The 24,797-nt window shown below is 37.1% G+C and overlaps 1 protein-coding gene and 1 long non-coding RNA gene across 2 annotated transcripts in view; one reads left to right on the top strand and one right to left on the bottom strand.

Moving 5' to 3' along the window:
- Positions 1-24,797, bottom strand: part of PLPPR4 (phospholipid phosphatase related 4) — a 32,080-nt gene that overhangs the window by 6,115 nt on the left and 1,168 nt on the right. The window contains exons 2-6 of the mRNA XM_002189325.7: positions 11,579-11,764; positions 7,146-7,275; positions 5,271-5,466; positions 2,036-2,093; positions 601-774 (exon numbers count right to left, since the gene is read on the bottom strand). Of these exons, the coding sequence (XP_002189361.5) occupies positions 601-774; positions 2,036-2,093; positions 5,271-5,466; positions 7,146-7,275; positions 11,579-11,764 (744 nt within the window). The remainder of the gene's footprint in view (positions 1-600; positions 775-2,035; positions 2,094-5,270; positions 5,467-7,145; positions 7,276-11,578; positions 11,765-24,797) is intronic.
- Positions 769-24,797, top strand: LOC140684623 (uncharacterized). The gene is made up of 3 exons (XR_012057159.1): positions 769-1,727; positions 12,668-15,713; positions 16,124-24,797. It is a non-coding gene; the product is annotated as an uncharacterized lncRNA (long non-coding RNA).

Here is a 24,797-nt window from a genome sequence, read left to right as displayed (position 1 = left end):
CCTACTGACAGATATGACCTACATGCTTCCTTACAGGACCTTACAACGTGCTCCATCTCTTTTGACACAGTACAAAGGAAAAGCATAGGAATAACCTGATTTGACCATCCTTTTTCCCCTGCATGTTTTTCCTAAGAATTTCAAAGAATGACAAGTGTATAATATTGCCTTTAATTTCCTGCAGATTCAGCAATTCACTCAGATGAGTTGCTCATACTAATTCAGTAATTTTTTGAGATCATAAAGCAGACACTGTCAGTATCAACTCAGGTAAGCAACAAATTTTAAGTGTGGATTAGAAAAGATGAGTATTTTTAAGTATTTAATAAAGCACATAAAGTTAGAACCATTTCTGTATACAATGCCAGATGATTATATTCCACTTTATACACTGTTATGGAACTTTACATTGAAATATTTGTTTGCTTTTTCCTGTTTGCTTTTAAAGTCATTATCCCTAATTCATCATCTTTCATATTGACTTTATTTATAGTTATAATATGTGAGCATGATGAAAAGTTTTCATAAAAATAACCAGTACTCTTATTCCAGTCTTATAAGTTTAATTTTTTAAAACTTAACCATGACTATTATATTTACCAAGTAGAGAGCAATTCCTCCTCCTATGAGAAAGCCACAGTAAACATCAACTGGATGATTCTTATACTGGGTGATACGTGTCAGACCGCATATAATTCCACAGATGATAAAGGCAAAGACCAAGAGAGGTTTAAGAAGTTTTGAGGAATCTGTTAATGTAGAATTGAAGTACATCTTGAAAAAGAAAGAAATAAAGAAGCAGTTGAAGAAACTTAAATATACCTAAGAGGATTTAAATTTCTTATGTTCGGTGTTTCCGTATTTCTTTTATATACAGATTACTAGTACACAGTAATATTACAAGTAATAAATTTAATTTTACTTTACATCCCTGTTAAAATTTGCTCACTTTCTGTAGAAAGATCTGAAATCACAAGGAATGGATTTCCAGAAACAGGCAGTGTTGCTAATTGACATCAACTAGGATAAGTATTTTATGCCTCAATACTGTTTCCAATCAGCACCTAAATGTTCTATAAATGTGACTAAGGAGCCACTACTTGTGAAATACAGAAGCCAGATGTCATGCCAGATGAATGCAATAACCTATTCCAACAAAAGCTGCCTCCAGATGCTTTAGAGAGCCATTTCTCTACTGAGGGCCATGGTATCAAGGAGGTTACAAAAATTAAGTGGAGGTGGTTCATCAGTGTTTTTCCAAATTCTGACCTTTCTCTGGGTAGAATAAATTTTGGCAAGCTCCCAGTACATGCACAATACTATTATCTATTGTCATTAACTGGTTGTTACTGTTGTTTCCTCTGATTTTTACTGCACAAGTGATAGAATTACTTTTTAAACTTCAAGTAAGTTGTCTATAGTACAAACATTGTGGGCCATACTGAAGAAATGTTACTGCTCAGAAGTGAAAAATCATCTGTGATTGTTGCAGCATGTCCCACAGTTCTCTGCTAGTGACTGATGGGTTTTATTCGCTTGCTTTGCAGTAACGCCTTGAAGGCCTTTGGGAATGATCGTGCCATTTCATCAATGCTGCAAATCTCTGGAGGTGAAATCAAACTACCTCACACCAATGTATGGCCCTTAATGCCTCATGTTTAGAAGCAGCAAATCAAGTGAAGACAGCAACAAAGAAAACTAAGCATACATAACAGTTAATTTGACTGGTGAGTTAAAATATCACTCTCTGAGATAGATAAATACTGCCTTTTATATGAGGCATCAAACATACTTTAACATAACACTTTTGTTTGCTTCTTAACAAAGGATATGAAGCAATTGAATCTTTTCCTTATTCTTTAACAGCTACAATAAAAGCAGCTTTATTAGTAGTTTTATTTTGCTTTCAAATTGGTAGGATAAAAACATCCATCCATCCAAAATATCCAGGCAACACATAATTTTACAATATACAGCAAATTACTTTCTGACTTTAGTCTTATGTAAATGCAGCTGAACAGAGCTGGTTACTCACCGAAATGTACACTGCTGCAAAGGCTGCCAGGGTGGCATGTTGAGAAGGGAATGACTTTCTGCCAAGGAAGGACACTCAAATTATACTTCTCAGTTCAAATGCACAGTGCTAGTGCTTACTGAAAAAAACACTGGGTGGTACAGCCATCTTATACTTCCTAAGCAATATGTGATTTCTTGGTAACATTTGTCATTGGGTGACATTTTTCTCAGAGAGAGGCAAACTACATATTTATTTGCTATGTCTGTAGGTTTATTAAAAAAAAAAAAATTCATCACTTTACATCATGACAGAAGCTAATGGAGCACAACAACATAGGAAGGGTATTTTAAGAATTGCTGGGCTCCTTTTTGTTGGCCAGAGAGAATAAATGAAAACATGTCCAAACTCTGAGACAGTAGGCAATATCAGGTCTGCTCTTGAAATTGCTGAGGGCCTTCTGCTCCCATTGAAAACCTGGAGACTTGAATGATGTGGGCTGAACTATTTCAGTTCTCTAAAAACAACTAAAGAAAAGTGATGTGAATGCAAAGGAGGTTTTTACATAGTAGATAGAGAAAAAAAGCTGGGTTTGAATTCAGTAATTCCTGTTCTGCAATGGACATCTAGATCACAGAAGCCCTAAAAAAAGTCTATGACCTCTGAGCTCTAGGAATGAGTCAGATACAGTGAGGATTTCTCTATTTACAATGGTATAGATATGTAATGTAACATGCTGCATGTCTTGGTGAAGAAGAGTATGTCTACCTTGCAGTCACAACAGCAACTTTCACCCAAGAAAGCTCAGCTTGGGATAAATATTTCAGCTATAATTTGGCTTCACAGATGGGTCTTGCCACCCTAACTGGGCTCCCCATAGTAAATTTCCTAGCAACACCTGAGTGAGCTAGTTTAAAATAGCAGAGACAATTCTTTAACTTTAGACAGACATTTGTTCTGCAAAGCAGCAGAGTCTGCTTTCTAAATTTCTTTCCTATGCATTTTGCCTTGTCTGCTCTACATAATTAATTGGCAGTTAAAAATGTGCATGTGGTTCAGTCTGAATGCCACTCTGCTGACCTGAATTTGAGCCTATGGCTCCAGCAGGTTCATTACTCTGGCCAAGATGAAATCTGCCTGGCTCCTTTCGCATTTCTAAAGACAGACCTAAATTCTGCTTCATCTTATTTTATTTTTAACCTCCCTGAACAAATCTTTCAAAAATAGTATTCCTGCCGAACAAGCTCAGGGTTGAGGGCTGGCAAATAAAGACATGAAAAAAAAAAAGGTAAATGTTTATAATTGCTAATCAGCTCTTTTACCCTTTGCAGGTTTTAATGAAATAGAAGTCTGTTTAGAGCCTCTTTGGAGCTAATGTGTATATTTGAGTTTATGACTTTTCTACCACTTAACCTTAATTTGATGGCATTTTAATAGTATATAAGGTGTGTCACAATGGCACAGTCAATTTTCTCTTTATTCTCTTTTCTATTCACAAGCTTTCAGGGCAAACACAGACTAAATGCACTTTCAGTACTCTCTACTGGTGTCACTGCTTTTGTTCCTCTATTTGTTATCTTTTAGTCTCAAATGAAGATAACTCCAGCTAAAAATATGTAGCCTTTTTGTATGGCTCTGTATTGAAAAAGTGAACAAAGGTCTCAAAGAAAACATATCCTGAACTCTGATGACAGTCTATCGCTAAATGCTTGTGCATGAGGATGTGTAGAGGGGGAACAACAATGAGAGTCCTACTGAGAGAGAGAGAGTCACACTGAGTCAGAACATCAGAGATGACAGAGGACAGAGACCTCACTAGAGAGCTGAACAAAAGTGACTGAATAGGCTCTTTGAAGATAATAGAGGAAAAGATGGACAATAGGAACCATTGGACATTTGGGGATGTTGCAGAAAAATGATTTGATGTAATCAGTTGGATAATTAGTGCTCCTCTCTATGCTTTTCATACAGGAGTCCAGAGGCAAATTTCTGGAGCCAAAGTTTCTGGGAAGTACAAATCAAAAATGAAGGCCATTAGCAAACTCAGAACAAATTCCTTCCAAACTGAAATTATTGAACTCAACCTCTTGTACTGCAGGAGTTATACCGTAGTTTCTATATAGGTGACTGAAGGAAGTAGCAAATGCTGCTGAAGAACCAGCAGCAAGTGCTGCTTACTGTGGTAAAGTTGAGATTGGAATAAGGAAATAACAACACAATAAAGGAAATATGCAATAAAATTGAATTAAGGAGAAATTATGGGTGGTGCCAGAGTATTATAGATAGCCAAATGTATCATCTGTGATGGGAATAACTTTGACATATCAATATATATTTTGTTGACATATCGATATATGTTCTTTGACATATCAATATAGTTGTTTTTCTAGGGAAACAGAAACACCCAAAACCTGATTGATTAGTCTTAATATGTTACAACTAATTTCATTGGTTTTTTAGAAGTGATGGTATTTAACTTAGGAGTGGTTGGTGATTTTGGAATGGCTGCAGGCAGTCAATTCAAAGCAGCAGACATCATATTTCAGATAGTGAAACAAATGAGATGTCATTGTGAATATTTTTCTGCCTGCTCTTATTGTAATCATGTCCTGATTTCCCTGGGACACCATGCAGTTGCAAGACACTGCTTGCAAGCATCAGACTTCACTGGCAATATCCCCTTAACAGCAAATGGTTATGGGGAAAGAGATATAAAACCAGTTAGAAATACCATGCAAGAAAAGACAGGTTTGGGAAAACACAGCTTTGTACTATCGTGGTATTTCCTCTAAAAAGATGTTTTTCCAATGCTGTTTATATAAAAAAATTAATTAGAGATACAGAAAACAAACTTGTCCAACAAGTCCCAAACACCTGAGCTGTAATGTACGTTATACAGAGGTCTCAAACCAAACACTTGGGAGACTTTTTCCCCTGCCTGTTACAGGTAACTTACCCACATACCACTTCCAAAAGCAGTAGAAGCTATACATAGTGACAATTGTATAGGAAATTGCCTCCTTGGAGGGGCAGAACTGCTGCTAATGACTGCACTTTGGAACCTGACAAGGTCTTCCAAAGACCATTGCTAGACTAATACCTTTATGGAGAAAATTGCTCATCACTAAAAAGACATTTATGCATTCACCTTTAACTCATTCAGACTTTGACTAGGGAAAAAAATCTTGAAACTGGGACAGAAAATAAAAAATAAAATCAATACTTAAAAATGTACACAATGAAGAACAGAACCAACCTTCCAGCGTTGATAATATTGAGATCAGCTCCTGAGCAAATATCTTCCACAACATATGAATTCTCTGAACAAGATACGTTTAAGGATGTATAGTTAGGCTTGCAAACAGTCAGGAAGTATGGGGCCTGATATCCTGTTGATAGCTGTATAATATCAGTAACAAGAGCAGTTGCACAAAGACCAAATACATGAACACCTAGGAAAGAAACCAAGAGAGCTTGTTAATTATATTATATGCATTAATTAGGTTGATTAATTGAGCAAACGACATTCAACAGAGCTCTGATGGCTTTGGTTATTGGACTTAGGAGAATTTAAATGCAGAATAAGAGAATTTAAAAGCAGAATAAAAGCTTATTGCAAAGCTGAATTCTTTAATATAAAAATTAGGATAGTTTACACTTGTTTTCTTCCTGTTGATACTTAAAATTTTGTTTTAATGTCTTGATGTCCTCTAATATCTTTTCATCAAAGAGACCTACACTGGAGATGCTTCAGTTTGGAAAGAATTTTTCTGAATTGACTAAAGAGTAGCCAACTATTTGAGGAGAGCATATGTACTCACCCAGTCCTTGGAGTTTCCCACAGGCAGACAGGTTTTTAGGAGGATGCACAACTGCCCATTAGATCATTGCTCTGAAGACCTGTTCTCTTTCTGCTACCACAGAATCACCAGCTGGTGATGACTTTGGCTACCTTCACACCTCTGATGTTTCTTAAGTATTGTGTCCTTGTCACTAATCCAAATATTTCATAAGGGATCAATGCTTCAGACTGATTAATAATGCCAAATTCACAAGGCAATTGAAGTAATGCAATTCCTTTACTGAACATTTTCAACTGCAATTCTCCTAAAGACTTACCTATCATTCCCGCTTTTATTCATAGAGATAAATTTATTTTTCATACTATAACTGACAGAATGTTAAAGCCATTAAAATATTAAAAAACTTAAAATTGTGAGTGGGAATTTGGGATGAAATTCGTGTGTCTTTGTTTCCTTGGTGATACCAAACAGGAGAAGTGGATGTGGGGTATGTTTACAGTGCTCCTTGCTCATGGTGTAATTCACAAAGCCTTTGCTTTCTTCCTCACTGCTGCTTTTATGAAGCTTTACTGGTCACAGATTGCTTAACCTCACTTGTCACTACCTCCCTGTTTGCCAGACTACCAAAACCCAGGTAACAGCTGTTGTAGCAGGTTTTCAGTCTGCTGTCCTGCTGGTTGTCTTTGCCTAGGCTGCCTTCTCTAATGAAACTTCTGAAACAGAGCAAACCTTTTCTTTAGCCACTCATTGGGAGAGGAAATTAACTGTAAGAAAGGGATCAAAGTCCAGTTGCCTTTCAAAGTAGAACTTTTCATAAATGACAATTAAAAGTAAAATGAAAGAATTTGACATGTTCCTCTATCATTTAAGTTGCCAGATTCTAGCCCTTTTTGAGAGGTAGATAAACACATTCCAGAAAAAGAATGTCAAACCTACTGAGAGTTTCTGACAAGTTTTCCCTGTCATGCTGAATACTGTGACAGGTGGGCTGAATCCTTATGATGCACTGAAGACAGGCAGGGGAAGCTATACACCAAAATAATTAAAAAGCAGCCAGCTCGAGGTGGGCAGGGAAGGAAAAAAAATTACTCTTTTAGAAATACTGACAATGGTACAGGAGAGGAAAGGGAAGATGGAGAGTGTAAATGCTGCATTACTGAGTATGGGGCTGCTCTGTTGCAGTTTCTTCTCATGTTTTCTAGCAGAAGATCTATGCTAGTGACAGTTCTGCACTGTTCTGAAAGGCTGTTTCAGAAAAGCAAACCTGCATGGTGAAAACTGAATGTGTGTGGAAAGTTCTTTTTTTGTGAGTAACAATTGAAACTCACCAACAAATCTGACAGCTCTTCTAAGAAAAGAATTGAAGTTGCATCCTCCTGCATTAATATTGGCTTCTGTTCCAATCCCATTTCTTCTTTTGGACAGGCAACAGTAGAGAATTCCTTCTCCTATCATTATCTGCAACGACAAAGGAGACATTAAATTGAATGTAGCACTTACTCAGAAAATCCGGATTGAATTTAAAGGGCTGTATTATAACTGTAACACAACCAATGTCATCCGCTGACATGCACTCAACTTTAAAAGATTTGTATTAATATGTAAACATTAAGTAATGCAACTTAGCCTGAATGAGGGCAGGCAAGAAGATGGCCCTGAAATTAAATGCAAATGGCATACAGTATATAGTGCTCAGTGATATCCAGGCCTTGATCTACAGCTGAAACTTGATGCTTCTACAATAAGAAAGCAGTAATTATAAAATATCACCTCTAAAATAATCCAGAGCCACTGCAATATCTTGGTGCTCCTAAAGTGGTTTTAGCATTCAGTCTTGGCCACAGGCCTAGCAATCTCGAGCAGCTTCTAATTATGTGACAGCCTGTTCTTCTGTATTTGTTTAATTTGGCTTGGGTTTTAACCTGATCCAGAGGAGCAGAAAAAGTTCTGTCCTTATGGTCCCTCACAACACACCAAGCAAAACAGATTATGACCAAAACCCTGGACAAGAGTTTATAAAAGGAAGAATATAAATAAAAAATGGTGTCACTTGCTGGAAAATCCAACATTTATACATTTGCAGTCTCAGATTTTATTGTTTTCCTTGTTCAGTAGTGTGACTATTTTAAATTCTGTACAGGATTTTTACAGAGTTCAGAGTAAGGGTTGGATTGAAATATTGCAATTAATGAGGCAGTTCTCACCAGCAAAAGCAGAGTCACTTTGCCTATCCACAGCTGCATTGAATACTAATCCATACAATGCCCAAAGCTTATAATTCAATGGGATGCCAATGCATCTGAATTATGCTGAACCTGCTGTAATACTGGTAGTATTTGTCTATACTAACATCTCCACCCTAGGAAAAGGCAGGTAAAGTGGAAAAGCTTAGTCTAACTCTTTATTAGCTAAAGTTTTAATAAGTTAAAATTTCTTGACAAGGAAGATCGAAGTAGTGAAGGTTTTTTTACAACACAGAAAAGCCAATGATAAGGGTTTTTATCCCTAATTCTAATTAGCTGAGAACTATGGCCACTGTTATCTGTCTATATTTGATCAATTTATTGCTGAAACTTCCCAGAGAAACAAGTAGTATTCCAAACTTAAAACTCAGAAACACTCTAATAGTTTTTAGCCAAGTTCTTGGGAATGTCTAGTACAGGGAAAACACCAGACAGATGGATTAGCAGGTGTGATAGAGCAAAAAACAACAAGGCCTATGTCAAGGAAAATTCAGAGGCTGGCATTTCCACAGAAAAAACTCCCAGAGTAGACCAGGCAGTAGGACTGAAACTGCCAGCAGTGAATTTCTCTCCTTGAGAGTTGATATCCCAAATCAATGTGTCCTGATGTCCTAGTGATCTCTGTTGGAAAGGACATAGTAACCTCTAAGCAGGTTTTTAGTCAGTGGCTTATTAGAGTTTGAACTTTCACTGATACAATTAAATAACTGGTCCTAACATTTCTGAATGAGTAACTAGAGAGAAAACTCTATCAGAGGATCAGGTTCAGAGTTCTTTGAAGCAAACTGAAATTATGCTGCAATTCAGGTGTATATCTATGTTCCTGACATAAAATATCTATCTTGATAAATTCTTCAAGTCCAGGTCTTCCACATTGAAGTCTCCTGTACTTTTGGAATACGTACACAAAATTTCATCTATGCCACAAGCTATGAGACATATGTCAATAATACAAGTAGTTATTTTCTGTAACCCTTCAGGGCTACAGAACAGACCTGTTTAAATGCATTTGCTACTTAATAATAATGAGAAAAGAAGCCCAAAGAGAAAAACCAAAATTCAAAGCCCCAAAGCCAAACAGTTCCTTGTGTAATAATGGCTTGGGAAAATAAGTCATAAAATTTTAGGGAGTTTTTTGTATAAAAAAAATACTGTAAAGTGAATAGATCTATATATGTTCTTCAGTCTTGGAGAAAGTAAAAATAACAGAAAAAAATCCTATTCTAACATTTATATAAGGTTTTAAAGAGGGATTGACACTGGAATTTGCTTGTCTTGTTCCCCACACATGCTTTTTTTTTTCTTATATATACACTCTTTGGTAATATTTAAAATGTGGCTTAATCACACCTGTATTTTATTGGGTATTGATGACCTCCTGCCTCATATTGCAGCAAGTCCCTGAAGTGTGGACAGAGGCCAGGATATGCAACATTACTGGAGATCCTCAATTCCTCACACAGCTCATGCTTTCTTTTCTATCTTTTACAGGGTTTATAAAGTATGTAATCAATTGAAAGGTTTATGACAACTAACTTACAAAATGCTAAACTCTAAAATATGGCAATGGCACAACTGTAATCTTTTTAGACTGAGCTTTACTGGTCTATTTTTCCAAAGAAAAATTGAAGGATTGGACAAAAATGTACCCTAGTTCCTTAATTCCAAAGTGGTATTGAATAATAAGGAGTCAATGCCTTTGAAGCAACTGAAGGGAGGTTGTGTATTTTGCACTGTCACTGCCCAGCCTCTAAGACAGGCATCACATTTATGCTCACACCAATACAAATTAACTACACCTTCCTAAAGCTTGCAGCTTTTAGCTAGTTGTACTTTGAAGCTTTCGGAATTACTTTCTTTATCAAACTTTCTTTTTTATAGGCATGCTCAAGTATGGGTTTGAGTTCCTCACATGACATGCTTCTGATTAATTTTCTGTACTGCTGGTAGAATGATTCAAACAAGAATAACATTTTCTATTGCAAAATTGCATGCAATGATGAAAGAATTGAGTTATAATCAAAGCCCTTAATAAATACTATATAATGAAAAAGGCATTTTTTATCCTGATTTAAGGTGTTTGATATTATCTAGGCTTAACATAATCAGTCTCAAGTAAAAGCCAGGTTTTCCCACCTACTGTGGCCCAAAGTAAGCCTAGACACATTTCTTCTATAGGTGTTTCGGAAAAGTCCAGTTTGTTCTCAGCAGAAACATTTAAGAAAGACAGCCAAACCCCAATACTAACATTTTGCTTTTATCATAGTATTTTGTGTTTGCAACAATCATTTTCACCAGGATCACTTAGAGTCTTAGCTCCCAGTTCCTAAATGTATAATTTTTAGCCTGCTGGTTGTGCAAAATCTTTCAAAAATGGTTTCTAAAGCAACGGAAATCACATGCAGTGAGAACTGTTCAGTTAAAAAAAAAAAAAAGACAAATTAAAAAAAGCATTTTGGAAAGCAAAGAGAGAACAGCACTTGATAATTTTTATACAGGCATAATATTGTATAGATTTTGTAACTGTAAATTGGATAGTATAATAAAAAGAATTAACTGAGTGAAGTGAAGGACATTAAGAGGAGCTAGAAACAGAGTTATATTTGCAGCTGGCCTTCGAGAAGTGCCTAACTGAGATGCATAGTCATTGCTGTCAGAGGGAAGAAGAGATCCTTTCAAAAGGTTGATCATGTTTTTTAGGTGCATAGAATCACTCACTCAAGGTGAATTTCTCTTTCCATTTGCCAGACAGGAGTGGTATGAAAATAAGGCTCTTATCTGAACTTTGGAACTACTAAAATCAGAAAAAATGAATTCTCCTTTATATATATATATATATATATATATATATATATATATATATATATGACAATTTCTACTTTTCTTTTCTGTAAAATACTGACCCAGCTGCTCATCTGCTCATTCTGAGAGGATATTTCTGTTCTGTTGAAATCATCTCCTCCCTTCGGGTGAATGATTAAACCAGCCCACTTTTTCCTGCTCTTAATGACTAACTTATAATTTAGAGGTGTTTCAGTGCTTTTTTTGAAAATGTAATTGAGTTCACTGACAAGATTGATAGACCTTCTCTCTGAATAAAGCTAGATCTTACAAAAGTGGCAAGTTCAGGGCTGTGAAAGGCTTGAATTAAAAAAAAAAAATCTTGCATTTTTGATGATTTTTTATGTATCTGAGAGTATGAAGATGCCCTGTCTGTAAAAGTTCAAATATTTGTACAACATAACAGAATGATTCAAGCTATTCTCAACCAACTGTAGACGCTGTTTCTTAACATTAAAGCTCACCATCAAGACAGTGAGAGTAGATGAAGTGCTACAGGGAATGTTATAAGGAATGTATCTCCTATTCCTACAGAAGAATGAAATTTGAATTTAAAATTTTAAGGAACTAACCTGCATGACACTACAGCCTAACTGAAACCAAAGGAGCTATTTTCTTTATGCCAACTGAAATCTGTTCAAAATCTTTATTAAAAGACATTCGTACTTCAAACTTACCGTAATTGATGGTCCAGCAAAAACCAGACTAAGCAACATCAAGAAGGGAACAGATTCTTGTGTAGGTTCAATGTATGGCATACTCAGACTCTTGTCATAGCAATTAAATCCAGAGTGAACTGGCTTGAAGACATCAGTAAGTTCAAGAAAATAGAGGCTAACAACAGAAGATGCCAATATGGGCAACTGGAAGAGAAGAAAGCAACAAATTACTGTTTGGAAATGGAATTGCAATGCTTTTGCAAAGACAATATAGTCTGTTAAATCTCTTTGATGTTTGTTGTTTATATCTCACTGCTCCATGTCATGCCTCTTTTACTATCTCTAAATAATTAATTCTCTGGAGATATGATACTTTTCAGTTTATATCAATAACCCTGCTGTCTACCAAGCTAGTCAAAACACCCAGTTCAATCTTTAGCACATATAATTTAGCCTTTTCATCTATGAATCATTAATAGAAAAACTTAGATTTAGTTTTTTGTTTGGTTTTTTTTTTTTTTAAGGGAAGTATCAAGACTCCAGTCTCCCATGTGGGGCCTTAGCACTTTGCTGTTCATCAATCACCCTTTCTGGTCCTTTAGCCACTCTCTGTCATGTATGAAAGTCTTTATATCAAAGCCATTTTGCAATAAGTTTCAAAGTAACAGTTAATGAAAACCAGTATCCAGTCCTTCCCTAGAATGTAAATAAATATGTGATAATGCACATCCATTTCACAATTCTACCAAAAAAGCAATTAACTTTGGCAAGACTCAGTCTGTTTAGAACTTTGATGACTATGGTTCACAATTCCTTTATCCTCTAGCTATTTAGTTAACCTTTTGCAATTACTTCCACAGAGCTGACCTTTCTGGGAGCCCAAACTCACCTCTCTTCACCATGAGCTCCTTAAAGCACAGAATCAACCACTAAGTCTCTGTGAAAGGAAGTAATTTAAGAGAAGATATAGCAAACGGCTAAAGAGAGCGGCCTTGCTGCCCTGGCAGATGGGTGTTGGGGCATTCAGAGATGACCAGCAGGATGCGATTATTCTCTGCATCCTCCTTAGTAAACACTCAGAAACACTTTTTGTTTATTGTTTTCCAGAGTCCTTCACAAACAAGACAATGTTAGAACAACTTCCTGCTCTGCCACTGAGATGCAAGGAGTCTTTCTGGTGTCTGTACTGCACTGAAGGTACCTATGGTTAACAGTACCTGAGATTAGGAAAAACAGCAATTGTCCTAAAAAAATTTTGAGCATACTTAAATTGTATTATTTTTGCAATGCTCAGTTCACATTTACAAAAACAACTGATTGTTTAAAATCATTGTCAGTCATCCCATTCTACAATGCAATATAAAAGCAGAGGTAAAATTGGATCTATATGCATTTGGGGAAAATGATGAATAAAATCTGCTCTACATGGCAGAGGGACAATGGTTTCTTGCATGAACAGGCAATTTTCAGTTTTTAAAGCAGTGAGCTTAAAATAAAATTCAGGCTTTTTGTGCATAAAATGTAATTCTGGGTGATTAAAGAAGGAGGGTTCCAGCTAAATTTAATCTAAACATCTTTTTAAAAGAACAGTTTATATTTGATGTGCTGATTTGAAAAGGGTGAGTTTTGTCTTCAAAGTTTCCAAGCAAAATCTGAAGACCGTGGTAAATGGAAGAATGTTGCTTGTCTGGTTATATCTGTGTTCACCTTGATTGCATTGTAATGTCACATAGTATAGAGGCTGTGATTGTGTAGAACTGGAAGAAATGTGGATTTGCATTTTTAAGTGCTTTGAGCATTACAGAAATAAGACCAGGCATCTAGGAAGTTTGCTTCAGTAAATAGTGTCCATATGTATATATGTATAACCCAAACACTTCCATATTCGCACTCACATACTATACCATGCATACATATTATGTACAGCATATAACATATACAATATGTAATACATATGTGAATACATAATATATAACTATTATATAATCTGGCAGAAATATGTATATATGGAATAATTACATACAATGTCACTAAATTAAGTTCTGCTTCTTGCCCATTACAGGAAGAAATCCAGTTCTTTAGCAGGATGCATTATAAAATACATACATACATATATATATATATATAATATATATGATTGTCACTTTGTGCTGAATGCAGCCTGACTGACCATAATGCAAGCATGCATGATTCACCAACATGGGCTAGACTGCTTCCAGTCATTACGTAGATGTGCAGGATGAATTAGGACTTCCTTGAACTCTTCATACTCTGGGAATAATTTAGATTATTGTGGGCTGGGTGCCCTTCTGTCAAGACCTGCCTGTACAGAGACCCTGCTGATTGGGATGAGGGGCCTCTGGACCCAAAGGCTGCCACAGTGTACCCTGTCCTGGTGTACAGGTAGCTTGCACTAATTCTGTGTTGCTCTTGCTAGGACATTGAAATTCTGCACGGTATTGGAGCTCTCAACTTCCCTTCTGCACTACATTTAACTCTTGACGTTGATTTTCAACGTCATTTATTAATAACTACTTGAAAGTCATATTTAATGACTTAGTCAGGGTCCATGTCCCATTGGGCAAAGCACCTTACAACAGGACGCAAACTTATTCCAGTGGGCTAAATGGACAAAACAAGCAGATGCCTATTGTCCCTTCTTTTGAGCAATTATGCCCTTTTATCAAGATGTCCCCAAAGGTTAATTTCCCAGAACGGAAACAGAGAGCAGGCCCACTCATGGAACACTTTGAATTCAGAGTTTAATCTTCAGTTTTTTCTATTTCTCCAGTATCAGGAAGGGAAAGTCTCTCCTTGAACAATAGCTCATGCATTAACCACAAGGCAAACTCTACTTGGATCATAGTGTTTTTAGGCAGGCAACTGCTTTAAATGTAGTATTCAACTATCAAAAATAGGCAATATTTGAAGTGATATTTTATTGTGGAACACTAAAATAAAAAGTACTGAATAACTTTTTCTTCAAACTACTCTATGTAAGCTGTGAGTCTATTATTAATTTAAAAACCAAGGAATTTAAGGAATTGCATTTTACTGTCTTATGACTTCAGTACAGGACTTCCATGTTATTCCTGACTGTAATTATCTGTTCTGCTAAAGAAAATATATAATTCTAAAGGATTATGAACCTCTGACATAGCTGCTTACAATACTAATGATTAAATCTCTAGTCAATTTGCTATATAGAGTGTGTCAGATCCCAGAGGACATTTTTCTTCCCATCTTCTCAAAAATAGAAATGAAAAATGTGTCTTCTAAAAGTCTAACATTTATAAAAAGGAAAAGGCAAATGTTTCTAAAGTCTTCTAAATAGTATAACTGACTATTTAATATATGAATATTTATGGAGTGTTCTGCTTAAGGCAGCAGCATTTCTGTAATTATAGACTTCAGCGCCCAACACCTTGAAAATGTCAAATATAATTAGGTAGTAGAATGTGTATTGTTTTAATTACAAAATGGAATAGGAATTTTCTTGTGCCTAATTAGAATAATAAAACCCCTAGCGTTAATTCTTGACTAATCCTGACTAGTAAGTCTTTATACTCTGACTTCCTTGGATGGATAATGGAGAAAGATCCCTGTTTAGCTTTTAATTTAGACCTGTAAATTTAAAGTTTAACCCGAATGGTCAAACCCTGTCTGGCTTAGAGCCTTAAAGTCAGAAGGGTAATCAGCATAGCTAATGAAAAAGTTTGATTTCTGGTCTCTTTATTTTTTAAAAAGAGATTTTTCTTTTTGTCTTTTCCCTCCTTGCTATTTTCTTAAACTGTAAGTTAAAAGCCTTCATTAAACCACAGAACTTTGCTATTAAAAATAATTAACATTAATAATATTTTAAAAGCTTTTACTGTATTGAGTGAGGAATAGTCCAAGCATCAGAAAAGATGTTCTCTGTTCCCAAGAGTTCAAGAAGGATGCAAATACCCAGAGATATTGTAAGGAAAAAACTTCCTGTGTTACAAAGTTCAGGACAAACCAAAGCAGTATTCACGACAACTTCTCTGAACTGATGGGGCATGTAACAAACCTTTCTTCTGGCCAAGAGCCACAGGAGAGCTATCACAATGATAGAATGAACTAAGAGATGGCTGGGAGAGAAGTTCAGAGGTGGGAGATAACAGTTCTCCAGGCTGTAAAGCCAGGGAATCTCAGAAAAACGGAAAGCTGGACAAGACAAACGCAGGTTCAAACCAATGTGGTTAATCAAGCGTTCTCCGTTTATTCAAGATAAGGTGGTAGTTTATATAAGCTTACACATAGTTTACAAAAACAAAGACACTCTGATTGGTAGGCTAACATTGTTTACCTTTTCCTTAAAACGGCCTACACCTTACATTATAAAACCTATACTAATTCACACCTAAACAACCTAGTGGTCCCCCTCACACCTTAAGACATTTTCTATCTGCGCCACAAGCTCTGAATTTCTAACTGTGTCAGAGGCTTGAAGGCCTCACCAGGCCTCAATCTGAGGCCTAGACTGGAGTAGCTCAAATTTCATAACTCATGTCCTCTTTCTCTCAAAAATGCTGCAACAAGGCTGTTCATCTCTCTTCTGTGGGACATGCTCATGATAGCTCTAGGGGTCATTTTGGGGTGCTTCTGGTTTACTTGTGAGGATTAAGATTGTCCAGATGCACAGTGCAAGCACAATTTGCTACAGGTCATATGATACAGCCTATGCATGGAAGCCATGCTGGTCCTACCCAAAACTCAGAATTTGGTTATTGCTTAACCTCTGGGTCCGAAATTGCTGGGGCAATTGTACCCCAATTGTACATGGAAATGCTTCTGTTAAAACTTGCATAAGATGAGTTTTCCATAAATTTGAATGTATGAAACAAGGAACCTGTAGAGCTGCAGCCCACTAAATACAGTATCAGCATTTCTACTAACAAGCTACAGGTTTTGTACTGAGTTTGCAAGGACTCGGACTGAGGCTCATCAAACATGCTTTGTCCTTAAACCTTAGAAATTGGATTTGGGCTAGTTTGTTTTACTTTTGTATCTTTCTATGGTACAACTCTGTAAGATTTTTGTATTTATATCTAGGAATAACAAGCAGTTATTTAGTATAAAATGAGCTGTAGTGTAGCACATCCCAAATCCTTTCTCAGGAGCAGTATAATGTTGATGGGGATTCTTATCACTTTAGAAACTACTTTGGTTCATTTCTGTCTTTTCACATTACATTCCAATTTACTATATGTGGCATGGTTCTCATATGTTGGATTCTTGGTTTTGATCTTTGTTACCCTTCAGTTTTGTGAGCTGCAGTTCTGCATTTCTTTATCGGACCATTGGGTCAGTTGTTCACAACCTTGAGGTCTCCAGTACCAGTACATGCCTCAGCCCCTGCCCTAGACCTACAACTCTACCACATTGCTCTCTCTGTAATGCAGGAATACAGGTCTGGTGTAACAGCAGCAGTCTTGCAAATGGGTCAGTGGAAGGTCAAGGCTTAGTAGGGAAGTCCTATTGGAGTGGATAGAAGCTGGGAATCCTCAGCTTCTATAAATTCTCCAAAACTGTATACTGCTAGTTTTATATTTTACTCTCATATTCATCAGCACTTAACTAAGCAAAAAGTCCCTATTTATCTTCAGGAAAATAACATCTTAAAATTCATGGACTTTATATGAATTCAGCTATGGAATGTCACATACTCAGCTGTCTGAACCTGTTTTGTAGCTTGCAGGTATGTGACTTTTGCTTTGCTAAATTGTGCTGTCTGGGTGTTCTCTCTTACCATGAACTCATACCCAGATCCTGTGGCGGTGTTGCCTGTAGGCAGAAAAGAGAGAAGCAGCATGGATGTAGCTTTCAGAGAAAGTCAAGGCATGATTTGCCAGATGCAGACTAAAGATGGTATGACTAGCCCAGCTGTCAAAAGAAAGGGTTATGGAATGCCTGATACACTGTTTGGATATTTTGTATGTTGTAAATAATTTTTAGACTTGGATGGCCAGGAACTTCTGAGATCCTTAGGTTGCTCTACAACCCTTCCACAGCAAGCAATGGGCTCCTGAGTATGGGAGCTGCCTCCTGATGTTTCTCTTGTTTTCTGGGAATTGGGATTCTTTGTAAGCAATCAAGTAAATGAACAGGATTGCCTCAAAGAGATAACAAATGAATGCCACTGGTTTCCCAGCATGAATAAATATCAGCCAAGTCTTTCAGGGAAGGATGGTCTAATTAATAACTCTGTTTAGTTCCCATGACAAGGCTGTGCATTGTGGAAGATTCTATTAAATTTATCATAAATGTTGATCCTTGTGCCAAGGAATTCATGGTCTAAATGACAAGGCAAACAGATGGATGAGACAAGAAATAGCTGTAGTGGCTTGGAGGAGACAAGGTGTTCCTTTAGCCAACTACTAACAGTAACTGCAGCTTTTAACCGCTCTGGCTGCTATCCTGTGGTACTTTGCTGCAAGATTCACAATGGGCAGGAGGAGAGAATGGAAAGAAGATAGGTTTCTCTTATCTCTTATCCTTATCTCTTGTCCCTTTTCTGGATGCAAGTTTAATCTGGTCCAAAGCTAGAACGAATTAGTCTTTTCTCTAAACTACTTGTGCCTCACCATTGTCTAATTTTTGTGGAAATTGTGTACAGATACATGATGTAACGGTCTTGTTTCTCCTAGACTTAATGCTATTTGATTTAATTTCAACTTAAAGTTGAATTTCAAATCCCAGATGTCTTTGAAAGCTATTGTAATTACCATTTTGGAAAATTATTTCCGGCATTTGTTTTAGAATTTAACTTAATTGTTTTGTGACTGCCAGTTACAGTCTAGCTTTGGAAATACAATAGCTATCTTCATGCAACTCTTCAAATTATCCTTATCTTTTACCAGATCTTAATAGAAAGGTCTCAGTATGTGTAAGATCTAAAACAGAGATTATATATCAGTGATACAATTTCTATTTATTTCAGAAGGCTCAGTCATGCTGAAGGCATAGTAACCCTAAAAGTGCTTTTTCTTTTGATTTTTTTCTTTTTTTTCTAAATATATATGAAGCAGCAATTATACAGGGAGACACCAACAAAATAAAAATTCTTTAGCAAAAATATTTTTGGAGAGGAGTAATCTATAAATATTTTACAAATTTTCTATATTATATATTTTATATATATATATATTCTATTAAATATATGTGTTTAAAGTAAAATTTCAGGCAGAAATTTAAAACACAAAACCACCAGTAATGCTTTTTTTTTTCAGTGTGACTTCAAACATAATTGATGACTCCTTATCGTAATTAATATTGTTTGATTACATCAATTATAATTACAATAAATTAATAATTGATTGTTATAATCAATTATTAACTACATACAATGAGATTTAGGATATTACATGTACTGTTGATTACAAAATTTATGCTTCTGCTGCAATGTCAGGGTGAATCAAGAACAGCAGTACTTCAACAAAAGGCAGCTGTTTTCAGGTCAGTGTCACCAAATTTCAGCTAGAAGTTTCTTCCAAAATTCCATGTCTAAGGGGACAAAGCTGCCAGTCCCTACACAATGCTACAATTTATTATACTCTCTCAAGCATGCTGATTTCCATACATACAAATAAAAATTAATCCTGTAGCTGCCAGCCCTTCTCCAGTGGCTTCCTCCCATGCTGTTAGCCACTTCTGAATTCCCTAAAAACTGAATGACAGGATCATCAGACAAGATACCATGTTTGTAATAGCTCAGCTCCTGGGCATGTTAAGTTTTCCTATTGACTTTGGCTTCAGAGTAATAGATTTTTAACAACTACTAAAGAAGATCACAGATGGTAGCATTATAAATTTTTGGAAGAGGTAGTAATATGGAAAAATGTAGCTCCATTAATTTCTAACATATTCAGGCCTTATTTTACTACTTGAAGTATTAGGTCAAGAGGATGTTGCTAGACTGAAAAGGAAGCAGAGCCTTCTTTCACTGAGAACTATTCAAACTCTACACTTGCCAAGCACATAGCCAAAACCAGAAGGGACATCTAGCTTGTGGCATTTGCATTTGTTTTCCAAAGACAGCCTCGGCACAGGTGTGGCTTCTCCCTTTTCATTCCCCTGTTATGACCATGTCCTGCTAAAAGCTGGTATTGTTTAGGCTGTACAGCTCTTCCATAAGCACAGAAGTGACAGGGAGGATGCAACATTGATGATTTGGCCAATGAATTATACAGCTGCTCTGAATGCATAGCAGCCTCCTCAGGTCTTGGATGGCCCCTAATATTTTGGGAATATTGGTCTGTAATGCAGCTTTATAAACACATCTGACATCTATCTTCTGAGAGTCAGCCACATGGCTAGGTCAGCTCAATGAGCAGAGAACTAAGCGTATTTCTCCTTCTCCTCTCACACATGCTTGACTCTTTTGAGAGAAAAAGATGTATTTGGAAAATATTATGTTTCTTTGACAGTAGCAAAGGGATAATTTCATCTGCTACCATTAGGGATATTTGTTGGGTGCAGCCCCCAGTTAATTTAAGTATAACAGAAAACCAATCTAGAGAGGAATATGACTACACTGTGCCTCCAAGGCACAGCATTACAGTTTAATTCTTACATTTTGCAGTCACACCTATACATGACTTGCAGGTCACTGTAATTTAAATATTGTGGGTCATGCATGGCTGAACAGCTGAAAAGCATTCCAGATGTGACTAAGAAGTGCTACTGAGTTTCAAATGATGTTTCAAGCTCAGCTCTCTCAGCATATGTTAGAAACAAAAGGAAGTAAAACATCTATTACTGAGACACAGTGGCCATTCTCTACATGCACTTATTTCAGTGGGGTCTCATGACCTCCTGAGTTCTGCAGCCTGGAGTTCTACAATGATAATAGATCTTTGTGCTTTCTGCTGGTGAGAAATCCAACTCTTTTGAGCAACAAGGAAGGGTCTTCTATCACTGGAAGAAGTGTTTCCAAACTGATTAAGGCCTGGCTGAGCTCTGGAAAGTGTAGAAAAAGAAGCTTCATCCATATGCATTCATAACACAGACTCTAGAAGACAACATAAGGAAGAAAATTTAACTGCACAAGGGACAGTGTCTAAAATATCTCCAGTTTTAGTCCCTGGAAGTTACACAACCAGCACATGAAGGCTACAGCAACACAATTTAGCTGGAGAATAAATGCATCGAGTTATGCAGATTGACAACACCTTGACCTTTTGCATTTCCACATATTAGGCCCTGGATGAAGCAATAATGCCACTGAAGTCAAACACAAAATTTATGCATGAGAACAGGATTTAAACCAGGAGTTTTTGAAATGGGAGAGCATGAGTAAAGACAGTCTATTTCCTTCACCGAGAGAAATCTGTCTGTCCTGAGTCCAAAGTGTGACCACTCTGCTAGGAATGGAAACTACATAACTCTGGAAATTTTTCAGATTGATATTAAAACTCAAGACATCATTTTTTTTTCTCTAAGTGAATACAATAATGATATACTCTGGACATGCTGAAATCAAAGTCAGTTAACAAAACTCAAAACTTTTTCCGAGAATCCTAATTTTCAAGATCTCCCAGAGGTACCTAGACTTTTTACCATGAAAAGTAATTCCTACTAGGCCAGAGGGACTATGAATTTTCATGGAAAGCTTTGTCTTTCTCAGCTATGCAAATGAAATTCAGATAACCCATAGAGTCAGTCTACAGAACCCTAAAATGGCTTAAGCACAATTAGGAATAAAAGAGGTCTAACTGCCTGACAGTGATGATTACCATGCCCTTCAGGTAAGTGTGCATAAGGCAATCTAAAATTATTCGGCTCTCAAGAGTGTGTGCTAATCAGAGGTTCTGCTAAGCAGAACTATTACCAGTCCTTTGAAATAACTTCTAAAACATTCCTACGAGACATAGGATAAGTTATCAAGTTACTTTATTTTATGAGTCATGAACCTTGAAAATATGTAACTGAAAATGTGTTGAGATGTACTTTATAATGTTTATTTGACTCTGATGTTTTTAGAGAATGACCTATCTACATTTTTCAGAAGCTGCCTCTTCATTTTCTTTCTACTTCCCTGTATTTCAAAGCTCTAGCCTGATTCTCCTTCTGCTTTTCCCATGTAAACAAAGAGTAGGTCTAATGATGTTAAGAGGAGCATGTTAATTTTATGTTTTAACTCTTTTGTTGGGAACACCTGCCAGTTTGAATTATCCATCAGTTCTTAGAATATGTCCTGAGTTGGAAGAGACCCACAAGGACCACTGAAGTCCAATTCCTGGCCCTGCACAGGACCATCCCAAAGAGTCACACTATGTGCTTGACACCATTGTCCAAACACTTCTTGAATACTGTCAGGCTTGGTGCTGTGACCACTGTGCTGGGGAGCCTGTTCCAGTGCTCAACCACTCTCTGGGTGAAGAGTATTTGTGTAACATCCAACCTAAACTTCGCTTGACACAACTTCCTGTCATTCCCTTGGGTCCTGTTGCTTGTCACCAGAGAGTAGAGATTGGTACCTGCTCCTAATCTTTTCCCTTGTGCGGAAGCTGCAGACAGCTGTGCAGTCTCATCTCACTCTCCTTTTCTCCAGGGCAGCCGGCCTGCCTACATTCTATGTAATCACATTTTTCATCTAAGCCTGATAGGCACTGCCACTAAACACATTTGTTTACTGGAGTTAATCTCGTTCATAACACATTCTTAAGGATCTTAACAGTTTAAATTCCTGAGTGTCAGAACTGTATTTGTGTGTTGCTTTTTCTACATGCCTGCATTATATTGGTTGTTACATGTATTATTCCACTCATTTCACTCTTTAAAATATATTTCATTTGTTTAACATGAATACATCCCTTTCCTACCATGTTGAAAAAAAATTAATTTTCAACTCAACATCTTTTTTTCCAAGTCTATGCTTTTGTCTAGCATTTAAGAGGATGCTAGGTGTAATTTCTAAAAATGTATTATTTTTAGAAATGTATTTTCTAAACAATGTGGTTTTCCTTGGGCTGAGACCTCCTAAACAGGTCTTGCTGGAAAGAGGATGTCAGCAAGCCCTACTTTTCTTGTTTGGATGTGGAAACTTAATGGGCTATGGGGTTTTTTTTGTTGCAATTCAGAGTGGGAAGGCATTGTCTTCTATGAACAGGAGAGGGAAAATACAAGTGGATGAGTGCCAAAAAAAAACCAACCATAATAGAATTGACAGCGTTCAAAGGCAAGGGGTTGAAAGCCTGTTTCTTACCATCCATTTAATAAAGTAAAAGCTTTAAAATTCAGAAAGCCTTATTTAAAGTAGGTAAATTTTGGGTCTAAGTAGTTGGCTGTTGTTGGATTGCATTAGGACCTTACCTCCTGCTTAGAAAGGAAATCCTTACTACATGGTAATGCCCGTCAACCACAGTGGTTGACTCCTCTATCTCTTACACTTGCAAACTTCTCATTGCAATTGAATGATCTCTGAATAAATCCCTCTTCATGGAGCACAACTTAATCTGGTTCTGTTTGAGCCAATCACAACAGAAGATTTGGAGTCATGTTCTTTCCCTGATGCTGCTGAAGTGCTGGCGATTTGCTGTGCTCCAAAGCTTTCAAAAGACATTCTCGTTAGTCTGATGAGAATTGGTGCGTATGCGTGCAAACACAGAGTGGGCATCCACAGGCAACACAAGCTACATGATCCTTTCAAGTATCACATGAATTGTTGTTACCCTTTCACCCAAGTGATTTGAGTCCTCAACTGAAAAGTGGGAAATGGTTTCAAATCCTCATGCTATGTAATAGGACAGGGCTGATAACTCATCAAAAAGTTTCCTAATCAATATTTAGGTTCAGGTGTATTGCAGTCAGTTTTTTCTCTTGATGTTGCTTTTACTTTTCAGTTCAAGAAGGGCTGTAAGTCTGCAGTAATTACTCCTGGTGGGGAAAGGCTCACACAGGCTCTTGACTGCTCCTGTGAGTGAATAACATAGAAGTCTTAAAAGTTCAGTAGCAGACTTTTCTGTTAATTGAGGGCTTTGACTCCCTCTGAGCAACTGGGTGTTGAATATCACTACTTTTTTTTTTTTTTAATGAAGCTTGGAATGACTTGCTGAGGAACCTTACAGTCTAGACCTGAGTGGGGAACTTGCCTGCCTCATGTGGGAACTGTAGGCAGAGATCAGTGTAGGTTCTTCGCTGCTCACAGAATCCTTTACCTTATTCCTTGTAACAGCTGCTAGGAGCTTCTAGGGAAAGTGTATGCCTGCAATCAGTATTACATAAGGCAACTCTTAAGAGCAGCAGGCACACACTTTGTGCTGTTGCTCTGCATTTCATCCCATTTTGCTGCAGGCCAAAGCACAGCACAAGTTCTGTTGTATCTTGCAGGACCTCTGCATCATTTCCAGCATTAGTGACCTGCTCAGGCTGAGGTTCAGCAACCTCCCTTCCTGTCTGGATTCTCAAAGCAGCAAAGAGAGCACAGAGTGAAGAAGCCCCTTACCTTTTCTTAGGGGCTTCTCCAAGCTTGACCTCTGCCTCCTATGCAAAGCTAATATAAGATGCATACCACAGCATGTGCCTTCCATCAAAGGGCTTTTCTTGAGCAGGCCGAATCACATTGATAGGATGAGCTTGATGCTTCCATACAACCAGTCTCTGTTAAGCTTTCCAGTTGGTGCAGCTTAGTGTTAGTGCTAACCACATCCAGGTACTTACAGAATAGAAACACCCCACTGTTACCTAAAATTCCTTCTGCACCCAACCACCTTCTAGAGAACCTCCAAAGCCCTTCAAGTGCATCTGAGAGCAAATATATTTTGTTTTATATTTCACCCTATGTTTACATTTTTATATATTAAGTATTATATCTATTTTATGCCTTTGAGTGCCAGTTATAGTTAACTTACACTGTATTTTACCATTAAATTCTTCACTTATTTTCACAATCTGTTTCTTACCTAAGTTAGGAACCTCAAAGTTCCACAGGCTCTGTTCCCTGTGAATAAGGTCACAAGAAACACTTCACTCAAGCCATAAAACATTTGTACCTTCCTCTTTCTGCTATGCCATTAAACCAATCCACATCACAACTGTCTCTTTAAGCTTAACTGTTTCTCCTCATGATCTTCCAGAAGTACCTAGGTGACTGTACTTTCCAGGGAGGCTAAGTGCCTCCAAGTGACACACCAAGCAGCCACTGTCTCTGCAACTCCACCTGCTACCAGCTGAGCAGTCATAGCAGGTTTTGCCCTAGAAGATGTGCTGAGAA

The sequence above is a fragment of the Taeniopygia guttata genome, chromosome 8 (assembly GCF_048771995.1).
Source record: "Taeniopygia guttata chromosome 8, bTaeGut7.mat, whole genome shotgun sequence".
Taxonomy (NCBI): Eukaryota; Metazoa; Chordata; class Aves; order Passeriformes; family Estrildidae; genus Taeniopygia; species Taeniopygia guttata.
The sequence above is the reverse complement of the archived record's forward strand: the minus strand, read 5'-3'. Positions and strand labels throughout refer to the sequence as shown.